A 13,455-nucleotide genomic window follows, 5' to 3' on the forward strand; every position below is an offset into this window, starting at 1 on the left:
CCTTAGAACATAAAAAATGTGCTGGGAAACCAGAAACAATTATTTTTCCAATTACAAAGGGAAGATGGATTCTGAAGATGATAGGCATGACATCAAATCTAGAAATGTTTTGGGATAATGTTTAATGCAATTTAATGAGAAGAGGGCCAGGGAGCGTGAGGTCCTGCTGTCGCTTCGCTCAGAATGAAATTGGCCCCTTCTCTTTCACTGCTAAGTTCCTAGACTGCGGAGTCAGAAGTAGAGGAGAATCAGTGTCTCTTACTTAGGCCAAGCGTTTAGTGCAAAATACAGACACATATTGTAAGAACATTAGACAAATTTTTAACCTGTTGAATTGCGGACTCCAGGAAGTTGACATCAATGAAAATAGAATTTTCTTGTGACTTGACACAGAACATCTCTGTTTAGTGCAAATTTTAGTAATGGAATATAAAGGATATTCTCATCAAATTTATAGCTGACACAATGTTGAGATCAATGCAACCAAATGGACTCATAGAATCAGGCAGAGTTCTGACCTTGACTGGCCAGAGGGATGAGTTGAAAGTAAGATAAATTATAATTGTGTGTTTATAATTGGCTGTAAAATACCAGTGGCACAAATACAGGTTGCAAGAAGCACAACACAATAGAAACATTAAAGAAGACATAAGTGAGGCGTTTTATCTAGCAGAAGTTCCTTATTAGTTGGGAATGTAGTTTGAATGATGTGGTTTTTTGACCTGAACAGTAGAAGCTATAATAATAGGCCGGCGTGGTCGCTCAAGCCTGTAATCCCAGCACTTTGGGAGGCCGAGGCGGGTGGATCACTAGGTCGAGAGATCGAGACCATCCTGGTCAACATGGTGAAACCCGGTCTCTACTAAAAATACAAAAAATTAGCTGGGCATGGTGGCGCGTGCCTGTAATCCCAGCTACTCGGGAGGCTGAGGCAGGAGAATTGCCTGAACCCAGGAGGCAGAAGTTGCGGTGAGCCGAGATCGCGCCATTGCACTCCAGCCTGGGTAACAAGAGCGAAACTCCGTCTCAAAAAAAAAAAATAATAATAATAATAATAAAGGGCATGCAGGGGGTGGTATCAACTTCATCTAGGGAGGTCGTAGAAGGTCATAAAGGATGTGTGGCTGGAGCAGTTGCATTTTTGGATAAGTAAAAAATCATTAAACTGCTGAAAAACCAGGTGGGGGTAGAGAAAGATGTTCCCAAAAGAGGCAACGGCTGAAAGAAAGGCAGGAAAACAGACATTTGTCCAGGATTTCAGACAAGTTCTTCTCACCAAAAGGATTCAAGAAAACAAGAGAATGAGAATCAAAAAATGAAATGGGCCTGGGCACGCAGACAAAGATAATAAAAGTAGGAGGAGGTCTTCCTAAGAAACGCTGTGACGTGTGCTTCGGACGAGGAGTCAAGCTTTGTTCAACAGATTTTCAGCAAGTTGCTCTTATGGGATTTATGGTGAAAGGAATGGTGTGAAAGTTAACTTGGGTCCTCTGGGAAAGCCAGCGTTTGGAATCACTAGCCTAATGACAGTTTTATACCTTGTAAAATCAGTCTGGTGTAATTTTCAAAGACATATTTGCATACTTTTTTTTTTAACTTTCAAGTTCAGGGGTACGTGGTCAGGACGTTCAGGTTTGTTACGGAGGTAAACGTGTGTCATGGAGATTTGTTGTACTGGTGATTATTTCATCACCCAGGTATTAAGCCTAGTACCCATTAGTTATTTTTCCTCATCCTCTCCCGCTTCGCACACTCCACCCTGTATGTGTCCATGTGTTCTCATCATTTAGCTCCCACTTATGAGTGAGAACATACAGTAACTGGTTTTCTGTGCCTGCGTTAGTTTGCTAAGGAGAATGGCCACTAACGCCATCCTTATTCCTGCAAAGCACGTGGTCTTTTTTATGGCCACATAGTATTCCGTAGTGTACATGCACCGCATCCTCTATATCCAGTCTATCGCTGATGGGCATTTGGGTTGATTTCATGTCCTTGCTATTGTGAATACTGCCGCAGTGAACATACACATGCACGTGTCATTGTAAAATAAAAATTTATATTCCTTTGGGTATATACCCAGTACTGGGATTGCTAGGTCGAGTAGTATTTCTGACTTTAGGTCTTTGAGGAATCACGGCACTGTTTTTCACGATGGCTGATCTAATCTGTACTGCCACCAGCCATCTACAGGCGTTCACTCCTCTCCACAGCCTTGCCAGCATCTGTCGTCTTTCTGACTTTTCAGTCACAGCCATTCTGACGGCGTGAGATGGTGTCTCACCGTGGTTTTGAGTTGCATTTCTCTAATAATCAGTGATACTGAGCTTCTTTTCACGTTTATTAGCTGCATGTTTGTCTCCTCTTGAGATGTGTCCATTCATGTCCTATGTCCTTTGCCCACTTTTTATTGTGGTTGTTTGCTTCATTTGTGTAAATTTGTTTAAGTTCCTCATAGATGCTGGATATTAGACCTTTGTCAGATGCATAGTTTGCAAAAATCTTCTCCCGTGTTGTAGGTGGTCTCACTCTGTGGATAGTTTCTTTCTGCATATTAATTTTTTAACTTAGAACTCAAATGTGAACAATGCTGAAGAAAAAATTCAAACTCTTCTAGTATGCAAATATTTATGTACGATTTTCCTGTTAAGACAGGCCTGCAGAGACATGAAAGAATCTGAAAAATCTCAATGGATTGATTTCAAGTTCATTTTGAAATCATAGGCAGCTGTAATCTCCACCCCACCCATCTCGTATTTGATGGAAATAAAGAACGCGGCAGCCTTGTCTCCTACTGGGCTCTCAGTGAGGATACAGAAGGAAAGACAGAGTCCAGTTAGCCGCGCTGTGGGCAGCGATGGATCTGAAGCACAGCCGTTCCGTGAGGCTGAATGATGGACACTTCATGCCGGTGCTAGGATTTGGCACTTATGCTCCTGAAGACGTAAGTGGACCCCAGGGGGTTGCAGGGTCCTGTATATTTTGCACTAAGAGGGTGATAAGTTGTTGACTCTGAGGGGTTGGAGATTGATTTTTTTGGCAAATTCTTTTTATTATTATTACTACTACTATTATTGTGATCTAACATATATCAAGTGATTTCATGTATTTTAAGTATTTTCCATGCATTATCTTATTTACTTCCTCAACAACTGTCCTTGGTAAGTACTCATTATTTCTTACATTAAAAAAACTCCACGCTCAGGCTGCTGTCATCTTCCAGCCTGCTCAGAGCTGCTCCATTCTTGGTTAGAAACGTGAAGGGCCAGGGCCCAAAGGGAACTGGAAGCCAGCATGAATACTGGCAGCTTTGCTGTGAGGTTGTTGGGGCTGGAAGTATTTGCCAGTGAGCTTTGACCATCCAAACCTTTTGTCACGTAGGGAGCCACTGTGATTCAAAATACTGGGTAATTGATGGGAAGGCTTAGGAGGTACAAGATCACAGTAAGGGCTGAATCGTGTTTCTCACCCAATGTACCAGACACCCATCCACTCAGTTCCCTGCAGAGAACTTGAGGTGCCACACTCTGGTCACAGCAATGTAAAGGCATTGTGGGTTGCTTTGGAGGGACTGCCCCTAAATGAGAGACCATGGATGGGCTCAATCTTGGTAGAATTCTATCATGCGATATCACTAGCTAACAGCTGCCGGCAAGGGTCAGTAGGTTTTCAATGGCATAACTATCCATTTCGTCTGTTGGGCATAACGTGTGTCTTACATGGGTCATATGTAACGTTTATTACAGTTAGAAGAGACAGAAAAGTGCCACAGAGAATAGAACAAAACCCCCTCATTTACCAGAATGAATTATAATATGTGCATGTGTTTAATATTCAGACATTTCAAGTGCACTAAATGAAAAAGAAGCTTTCCTAATACTCTAAGTGGTGTTTTTACCTTAAGTCATGCAGGAATGAGAATTTTTGTTCCTGCATGTGTGTTGTGCTGCCTTTTATCCTGCTGTTCTAGGAAGCTTGCTAGGTGAGAATCTCAGATTTAAACCAACCCGTTTGAAATTTGAGGCAGGGTGTGAACATGTTATTGTCCTAACTTTGCAACACCGCCAGCTTGGTGAGGTGAGGTCTGCGTCCTGAGTGAAACCAGGCTGACTATTGACTGGAACCCTTACTAATAACATGAACAGTTGATCAACACTTATTTTGCATGTTATATGTATGGTATAAGGTATTCTCACAATACAGTAAGCTAGAGAAAAGGAACTCTTAATAAGAAAATCATAAGGAAGAGACAATCTATTTGCTATTCATTAAGTGGAAGTGGATCATTGCAAAGGTCTTCTTCATCCTTGTCGCCTTCACACTGTGTAGGCTGAGGAGGAAGAGGAAGAGGAAGGGTTGGGGTTGCTGTCTCTGGCGTGGCAAAGGCAGAAGAGGTTGAAGGAGGGGGAAGGAAGGTAGGAGAAGCCGGCACACTTAGTGTAATTTTGATTGAGAAAAATTTTTGTATATGTGGGACTGTGCAGTTTAAGCCTGTGTTGTTCAAGGGTCAGCTGTATATGTATATATATATGTATATGTATATAGGGTGTGTGTGTGTGTGTGTGTGTGTGTGTGTGTGTATTTATCTATTGATTGAACTGTCCTTTCTATTGAGTGCCTTAGAGAATTTCTCCCAGTATCAGAAGTTTTCCTGTTTGTTATTACTATTACTACATTTTAGATGGAGTCTCGCTCTGTCACCCAGGCTGGAGTGCAGTGGTACAATCTCAGCTCACTGCAACCTCCTCCTCCTGGGTTCAAGCAATTCTTTGCCTCAGCTTCACCAGCCTGCCACCACGCCTGGCTAAATTTTGTATTTTTAGTAGATGGTTTCACCATCTTGGCCAGGCTGGTCTGGAACTACTGACCTCATGGTCCACCTGCCTCGGCCTCCCAAAGTACTGGAATGACAGGCATGAGCCACCACCCCTGGCCTTCCTGTTGGTTATTATTGTACAATTGATTTATACTGAATGAGATATGGTTTGTCCATGCTCCAGAGTGAGGCTCATTCCACTAATTTATTTGGAAATAGAAGCTTACAGGGGTTTAGTTGCTGTCCTCAGAGTATGCAGGTCTACCATGGAAGCCCACATGATCAAAAGGGGAGCAGAAGGCCAGCAGAAACTGTGAAAATGCTACTGGGTAGCAAAGACATGGGCTCACCCTAAATGCCCGTCCATGGTAGACTGGATAAAGAAAACATGGTACATAAACACCAGGGAAAAGAACAGAAAAGAAAAGCACTAGATCACGTCCTTTGCAGCGACATGGATGAAGTTGGAGGCCATTATCCCAACCAAACTAGCCCAGAAGCAGAAAACCAAATACCGCATGTTTTCACTTATATGTGGGAGCTAAACAACACACATGGATACTGGGAGGGGGAGACAGACACTGGGACCTATTTGAGGTTGGAGGCGGGAGGAGGGAGGGGCTCAGAAAAACTCTCCGTCAGGTACTATGCTTTCCCAAGTGACAGAATAATCTGTACATCAAACCCCTGTGACACACAATCTACCTGTATAACAAACCTGAACATGTGCCCCGGAACCCAAAATAAAAGATAAAAGAAACAGAAAGAAGAAAATGCCACTGTGGAAATGCACTGATTTTCTCTGAGTCAGGCAGATCGCTGACTCCTCTTACTCCTGTTTCATAGACTCCCAAGAGCAAGGCTGGGGAAGCCACCAAAGTGGCTATTGACGTGGGCTTCCGTCACATCGATGCAGCATACTTCTACCAAAACGAGGAGGAGGTCGGAAAGGCCATTCGGGAGAAGGTTGCTGATGGTACTGTGAAGAGAGAGGACATATTCTACACCACCAAGGTGCGAGCTCTGTGTGTGCAGCGGCCAGAGGCCACCGCCAGTTCAGATATGTTATTTAGAAAAACAATGTGGTCTCTGTTTGAACAATGTATTTACCTAATATTGTGAAGGCACATTATCAAAGCATAGAAAAGGCTAGCTTTGTGCTGAAATGCGTGAAAGGCGGGACACAGTTCTCCAGTGTCTCTGAGCAGCAGCTATTATTCATATATAAAATGAGATTGATAATGCCTATGCAATTGTTATGTGAATGAGCCAAGGCACTCTGGGGCCACTCCATTAACTCTTCAGTAATTGTTCTCAGGACATGTCCAGTGAGGCTGGGATGTTATTCAGACTAGAAAACACGTTTTACTTTTTCAACTCAGCATTGCATTTCCTGAATATTATAACATTTTCCTAGGGTGGAAAGCCTTTCTTCCAATGTAAACAAAGCTTAGGTTTCTGGAGATGCGTCCTACGCATGCTGACCTTGATGACAGCCTGTTTTTAGAATGCATCTCTCAGCAGAATTGTTTTGAGGAATTCATTAGACAGGACAGTAGATTCCATTCCCCCTGTCCTGCCATTTCTTGACTGCTCTCAGTGGATGGTGCCATTAACCCCTGATGCATTAAAGCTGCTTTTCCTGCCCCAGCCAAGTTTTATTCACAGTTGTTTTACGTTGCAGTCATTCGAGTAAATCTCAGCATCTCATCAAGGATGTAATTTATACGGAATAACATAAACTCAGCCCTGGCTCTTTCAGTTTTAGACCACAGTGTCTTGTTACTCAAGTGTCAATTTCTAACTGTGATGTTTAATTTTGGTCCCCAAATGTGTGAAACCATAAGCTACTTTTTTATTTCTTTTGTTCACTGCAGCTTTGGACAACTTTCTTTAGACCAGAATTGGTTCGCCCAGCCCTGGAAAGGTCCCTGGAGAAACTCCAACTAGACTATGTAGATCTGTTCATCATCCACAATCCACTGGCTATGAAGGTTGGCTTTTGTTTTCCCTTCTTGTGCCCCAAATGGTTTCTTCACTGTTTCAGGCACCTCCACTGTTTCATTCCAGCTTGATTTCCTGGGTTCTTTCCGAGAGAGGCAGGTTTGAGTGAGGTGCACAGAATTGCTAAATCATTCATGAGTCTCCTTCGCAGCTGAGTGACTTTGAAATTCTCTGTCTGTGCTCATCCCCCAGCCTTAAGTGAGATGCAGGTTCAATGATCTCACTTCGTCTCTGCTAGAGAGTTGAGGGCATTGGCCGGCATTGCTTAGTGCTTGTGTTCCTGAGGGTAGGTTCTGAGCTATTAGGTCACCATAGACCGCAGAGATACAACATGAAATCTCTACCTCTTTATGGCGAGGGTCTCTCCCACATGGACCCCTCAGCCCACAGGAAAGAGAGGTCCCTGGGATGGTGCATGTGGCACAATGGGGCTCCTTTTCACTTCACTGATCCAGCCTCTCAGCACAGTGGACATTGGCTGAGCACGTCTGACATCCTCACTATCTGAGTTGGGTTACCATAAACGGGCTAAACACACTGATCAATAGTTATGGTAAGCGCTGTCCTCTATATCAGCCTGTCCTTCAGAAATAAAAGAAATTTCAATTGTAGGGAAGGCATTCTTAGTTAAGTGTGGGGGGTATGGAGGAAGGAGCCTGCAGGTAACTGTGGAGAAAAAGTGTTTTGCTACAGTCTCTCAGACTGTTCTGATCTTTCTTTTTTCCCATGTCTTCTCTTACCACCCCACACATGCACACTCACATGCACATCCACACACATCCATATCCACACACATGCACTCATGCACATACATGTACACACACAGGCGCACACACACATGCACACATGCATACATACATCTGCCCATGCAGAGTCACATGCACACATGCACACATGCACGCCCAGATGAATAATCACAGCCTCCTGAAAATGGTGTGGCTGAGCTCCTTAGGTGCCAGAAAGGGAATTCTCATAGAAAACCTTTATCCTCTGTTTTCCAGCCTGGGGAGGAACTGCTGCCTAAGGATGCCAGTGGAAACATTATTTTTGATACTGTGGACCTTCGTGACACATGGGAGGTATGTTCTGCTGCAGACACCAGGTTGCACAGTGTGGTGAGGTTGGAATCATGGGAGGAGGGGTCAGAAGAGATAGGGTTTTGCTCCAGAAGTTGTCTGACCTCAGACGTGGAACTTCTCTACACCTCTGTGTTCTCATCTGTGAAGTGAGGGAGGGAAATGAGATGATCTCTGTGGTCCATTTTAATTTTAACTTCTATGGCTCTACATAGACATGGAAACACTGTTACCCCTGAGATCAGGTTGAGGGCATGAACCCTAAAGAGGAGTCAGCACAGAGAAGTGCAAAAGGAGTCAGCGCTTTATCCCAGGACAGAACCACATCCCAGAGGAGGAACAGCGGCAGCCTGACCCAGCAGGAGGGTAGAAGGTGCCACCCCTATGAAGTGAATCTGCCCTTGCAAAACCTATACCTTTTATTTATTTTTATCACTGTAGCAAGAGGTAGCAACAAACCCTTTACTAGAGGGAACGCTGAGAGTTTCTTCTGCGCTTGACTGTGGTGTACTTTGTTAAAGAACTATTGTGTGTGTAACCCCTCACATGGGCACCGAGGAAGGAGAGCTGTGCAAACCCCAGGCACGATTAGTGCCTGAAGAATATCTTAGTTCATAGTGTTGTTACTCAGCTATTTCCTTTATATAATGCTTTATATATAATCATATATTAGTTTATAGAATTAGTGCCTGAAGTATAACTTACTGCTTACATATATCTAGCTTATCTATCATACTTAGTACTTATAGCTAGCATACTTAGTTTCATATGATCTTTCTATATAATCATATGAGTATTGTAGTCGGAGCTGTACTGACACATTTAGTGCTGATTTACATAATCCTTCTATAAAACCATATAGTAGTGTGTAGTAGGAGGAATGCCTAGAGCAGTCACAGAGTGGAAGCAGTTCATGGGAAAACAGCCATAGCAGGACAAGAACCAAAGACCCAGGCAGTGGCGCCCCTGCCTGAAGGGGCAAACGCTGTGTGGCAGGCTTGGAGCAGGAGCCCCTCCTCCTGAGAAAGGAGTTGTCGTATCTTGCATCCAGTTCCTGTGGAAAGTAGGCCTCAGGCCTGAGATCCTGGAAATAACCGAGGGATAAGAACCCCTCTGGTGTGACTGGGTCACGGCGGCTGTACACCCTGTCAGTCTTTTCTCACTTCTGTGTTAGCTTAAATCATCCTTCCATAAATATCTTAGAGAAGAGCACAAGTCCGTCAGCTCCCACTGCATTGGCTTACAGTATCTTTCTATTAGAAATCCTTTGAAGTCTCCAGCCCCTAGACAAGAAGTGTCGCACGTGACACCTGTTGCACACAGTCCGCCTCCTTGCCTTGGTGACCTAACGGGGGTGGACCTCTTTTACATACATGACCCTCTCCTACTGTGCATGGCCCAGCTCCCTACTGTGCACGGCCCACCTCTCTGCCCAGGTGACATAATGGGGTGGCCCCCTCGCTTGTTACTCATGTGATTACGTATGCCCTATCACTGAGCCTATAGATGATGACCTCACTTATGGCCCTTCCCCCTGCTTGTATCTAATAAATACAGATGCTTCTGGACGTTTGGGGCCTTGCCTGTTTCTACTCACAGGTGGCGTGGCCCCCCGAGTCCAGCTGCTCTTCTCCAGTTCCTTTGTGTCCTGTCTCTTTCCTTCTCTGATTCTGCCCCTCAGCACAGCATGACACCCCACGACCCTGTGGGGTCGACAGCCTTACACTATTGCATCCTAAAAGCAAAACGTACCATAGAAGTGAGTGGGATAGGTAAGAGGAAATTTACAAGCCTCTTTATGTTTATTTGGTGTCCTGAGCCTGCATCTAATAGAATTAAGGAGATAAATACTTAAACGCTGAACAAGAAAGTGCATTTGAAATTAATTTATTCAAGTGATAGAACTGTTTGATTCATTATAATTGTAATATATCATAAATCAGATTTTCGGTTTATAAAAAGTCAATGACAAATGAAATGGACAAACTGCACTAAAGGTCTACCACCCATTTCCTTCCTCTCCAGGCCCTAGAGAAGTGCAAAGACGCAGGTTTAACCAGGTCCATCGGGGTGTCCAATTTCAACCACAAACAGCTGGAGCTCATCCTCAACAAGCCAGGGCTCAAGTACAAGCCCGCCTGCAACCAGGTGAGCCCTTAGCCCACCGGGGCCTTCTCTGACTTTCTGCTCTTCACATACTTACTACTTAATCATGTTTCCAAGTTTCTGGCTTTATAGGACCTGTGAAGATGTCAGTTCCTTATACATAAATAGAAAACATCAGAGAAAAAGCAGTTTGAGTGGAGTAGAAGAGCACGACTTCAATTCTTTGGGGATGGGTGTGAAGTTCCTACGAGACAACCAAGTGGAGGTGCCGAGTTGGGAGGTGGTAGCTTTGGTCTGGAGCTCAGGGGGTGGTCTAGGTGGAAATACAGATATTTGGAATCACTGCTTTATAGAGGGTATCAACTCAGACGTGGATTAACTCTCCTAGGACAGGTTCATGGAATGAAAAGGAAGAGGCAGAAAAGTCGACAAGTGTGGATGAGGCAGAGGGGCCCTGGCAAGGAGATTGAACGGGAGCTGCCAGACAGGTGGAGAAAACCAGGAGAGTGTGGTGTCAGGAGCCAAAGAGTGTTGACGCGGCTTGAGTCACACATAGGTGGATCCTACTGTGAGCAAACACTCCAATAGGGAAGGATAAGGGTGTCTGGATTTAGTGGCATGGAGGTTATGGGAAACCATGCCGTGCGTGTTCCAGACTGCTGAGCACTGAAGCCAGATCAGAGGAAAGGAGCGGGAAGGAGGAGGTGTATAAATCATAATTAAAACACATGATTTTTAAAGAAACATCCAATGCAGCCGAATATCAAACATTATTTGTGACATTGTAAAATTTAAAGCTTTGCTTAGACCATTTTGATAATTATACAAAAAGCAGGTCAAATATTTATACTCTTACTCTTAGTTTTATATTTTTAGGGATATTTGTGGAAAATCAAAACATTAAAAAACCCTATCTATTCTATATTGATATATATAGAATATATATATAATTTCTAAAACCAGATGATTATATGTATACACATTTATTAACCATAAAAAATGAGTCTCTGTTAAAGATTCTTAAAGATCGAGACACAAAATAACTCAGAAGGAGCCAAATCAGGACTGTAAGGTGAATGACTAGTGATTTTTCTGTCAAAATTCTTGTAAAATTGCCTTTGCTTGATGAAAAAAAGTGAGTAGGAGTATTGATGTGGTAGAAAATAATCTTTGGTGAAGCTTTTTGTGGTGACTTTTGTACTAAAACTTTGGCTAATTTTCTCAAAACGGTTTTTATTATTCTTCAGCCTTCCAGAAAGTAAATAAGCAAAATGCCCTGAGCACCCCAAAACACTTGCCATGCCCTTTTATTCCTGATCACTGTCTTATGCTTTGACTGGACCATTTCCACATCTTGGTAGCCATTGCTTTGATTTTGCTTTGTCTGCAAGATCGTACTGGAAAAGGCATGTTTCCTTTCATTTTACAATTCTTTGAAGCTGCTTCAGGATCTTGATCTCACTTATTTAAAATTTCCTTTGAAAGCTCTGCTCCTTCCTGCCTGTAGCTGATCTGACCCTAACCGTTTTGTCACCCGTGAATTGGAAAGTTCACTCAACTTAAATTTTTCAGTCACTTTCGTGTAAACTGAACCAGTTGAAAAATCTATGGTGTTGGTTATCATTTCTGCTGTTAATCATTGGTCTTCTTTAATTAGGGGACTAGTGAGATACATTTTTTTTCCTGCAAATTGATGTGAATGATATGCTGTTGCAGGCTGCATCTTCAACATCATCTCGTTCCTTCTTAGAATGAATTATTTGTAAACTTCTGATTTCTTTGGGGGCATTATGCCCATAAACTTTTTGTGAAGGGTCAATAATTTCACCATTCTTCTACCCATGCTTTGCAGTAAAATTGATTTTTGTTCCTACTTCAATTTAGCAGAATTCATGTTTCTCTGATAGGAGATTTTTAAAAACTGATGTCTTACCTTTCTCAGTGCCTCAAACTAGATCCTGTTTAGACATTTCATTACAAGTTAGTACAAGTTTATTTTGGTGCAGTCTTTTTGAAATCTATGTTTGGTTTCTTCATAATGCACATTTTCAGTCCATTTTTTTGAAGACCCCTTCATGTTATAATCATTTTCTTCTTACGTACCCATCGCCACACTTAAGCAATAATTATCTGACAAACATGCTACATAGATAATTCTACCTCTGTATTATTTTGAAGACATTATATCATTTTAGCTGAAAATATTTTGTAAAATATTAAAAAAATCTGTAAATATTTAAATATACATTGCCAGAATACTTTCATACTGCTTGAAATTGTAGAAATAATTTCTTGTTATTACTAAATATCATGAGTGCTAAAATATAATTTAATCATATTTTTATAGTTGATCCATTTAAATTGATGTGGAAATAAGGCGCATACATTGCCATTAGGTGATATTTCTCCTAAATTACTCTTGTAATAAGTTTCTTCTCTTCTCCTCCTCCTCTTCCTCTTCCTCTTCCTTATCTATCTTCCTCTCTTAATTCTCTTCCTCCTTCTTCCCCTCCCGCTTTTCTGCCTTCTCTTCCTCTTCTTCCACGGCTCTCATTCTCACTCTGCTTCTTTCTTTCCCTCAATTTACTAATGAAAAATTAAGCCTTTTATCCCTGTAAAGTTTTCCTCAGTATAGGATATACCGGTTGATCCAGTGATATAATTTAACATGTTCCTTTTATACGTTCTGTGAATCGAAAGTTAGAGGTAAAGATGTGATCACATTTGATTAACGACATTTGAACTCACGAATTTTAGCAAATGTGTCCTCTTCCCGTCCATTGGAGTCGCTATTCTTTCCCATGCCGTCATTCTGAGCAGCAGGAGCTGTTTCAGATGAGCGTCTTGCTCCTTCGACTTGCCTCGTTGTCTGTCTTCTTTGCCATTTAGAATGTGAGCTGTTCTAGGCTGAACTTGTAGCTTCCCCAGTCAGAACTAGAATTAGCCATTTCTCTAAGAAATCTTGGTTTCTCTCAGTAGAAATGTCACTTAGAGACTATAATTTGGGCACGAGAGATTTTGATCATTTTAAAACATTGAATGCCTCTAACTAGATCCTGTTTAGACACGTCAAACAAGTTCAAATGACGTCACGAGTTCAAATGATGTTAACCAAAGGTGGCAATAGAAAAAGTGTAAGTCATATCAGTGTGACCGTGGATGAAATGTGAAGGCATTTCAGAAGGTGCGTGGGGAAAATGACCAGTCTGAAATATATAGCACATATATTAATGTAGTACTAGATGTTCCTTCAAAGCGTTTTTAAATTTACATATGGTTTTTTGCTCATGTATTCTGACACATTTTGGTCTTGAAAAATTACAGGTGGAATGTCACCCTTACCTCAACCAGAGCAAACTCCTGGAATTCTGCAAGTCCAAGGACATTGTTCTAGTTGCCTACAGTGCCCTGGCATCTCACAGAGACCCAAAGTGGTAATAAGGGTATCAAAGGGTT

At 42.3% G+C, this 13,455-nt stretch overlaps 1 protein-coding gene across 2 annotated transcripts in view; it reads left to right on the forward strand.

Annotated features, from left to right (window-relative positions):
- Positions 1 to 13,455, forward strand: part of LOC100406962 (aldo-keto reductase family 1 member C8) — a 28,175-nt gene that overhangs the window by 9,763 nt on the left and 4,957 nt on the right. Inside the window, exons 2-7 of one of the 2 annotated variants that reach the window (XM_008999869.5) lie at positions 2,649 to 2,941; positions 5,660 to 5,827; positions 6,691 to 6,807; positions 7,819 to 7,896; positions 9,919 to 10,041; positions 13,324 to 13,433. In XM_008999869.5, the coding sequence (XP_008998117.3) occupies positions 2,855 to 2,941; positions 5,660 to 5,827; positions 6,691 to 6,807; positions 7,819 to 7,896; positions 9,919 to 10,041; positions 13,324 to 13,433 (683 nt within the window). In that variant the 5' untranslated portion in view covers positions 2,649 to 2,854. The remainder of the gene's footprint in view (positions 1 to 2,648; positions 2,942 to 5,659; positions 5,828 to 6,690; positions 6,808 to 7,818; positions 7,897 to 9,918; positions 10,042 to 13,323; positions 13,434 to 13,455) is intronic. The other variant, XM_002750011.7, reaches the window with a different exon arrangement.

The sequence above is a fragment of the Callithrix jacchus genome, chromosome 7 (assembly GCF_049354715.1).
Source record: "Callithrix jacchus isolate 240 chromosome 7, calJac240_pri, whole genome shotgun sequence".
Classification (NCBI taxonomy): domain Eukaryota; kingdom Metazoa; phylum Chordata; class Mammalia; order Primates; family Cebidae; genus Callithrix; species Callithrix jacchus.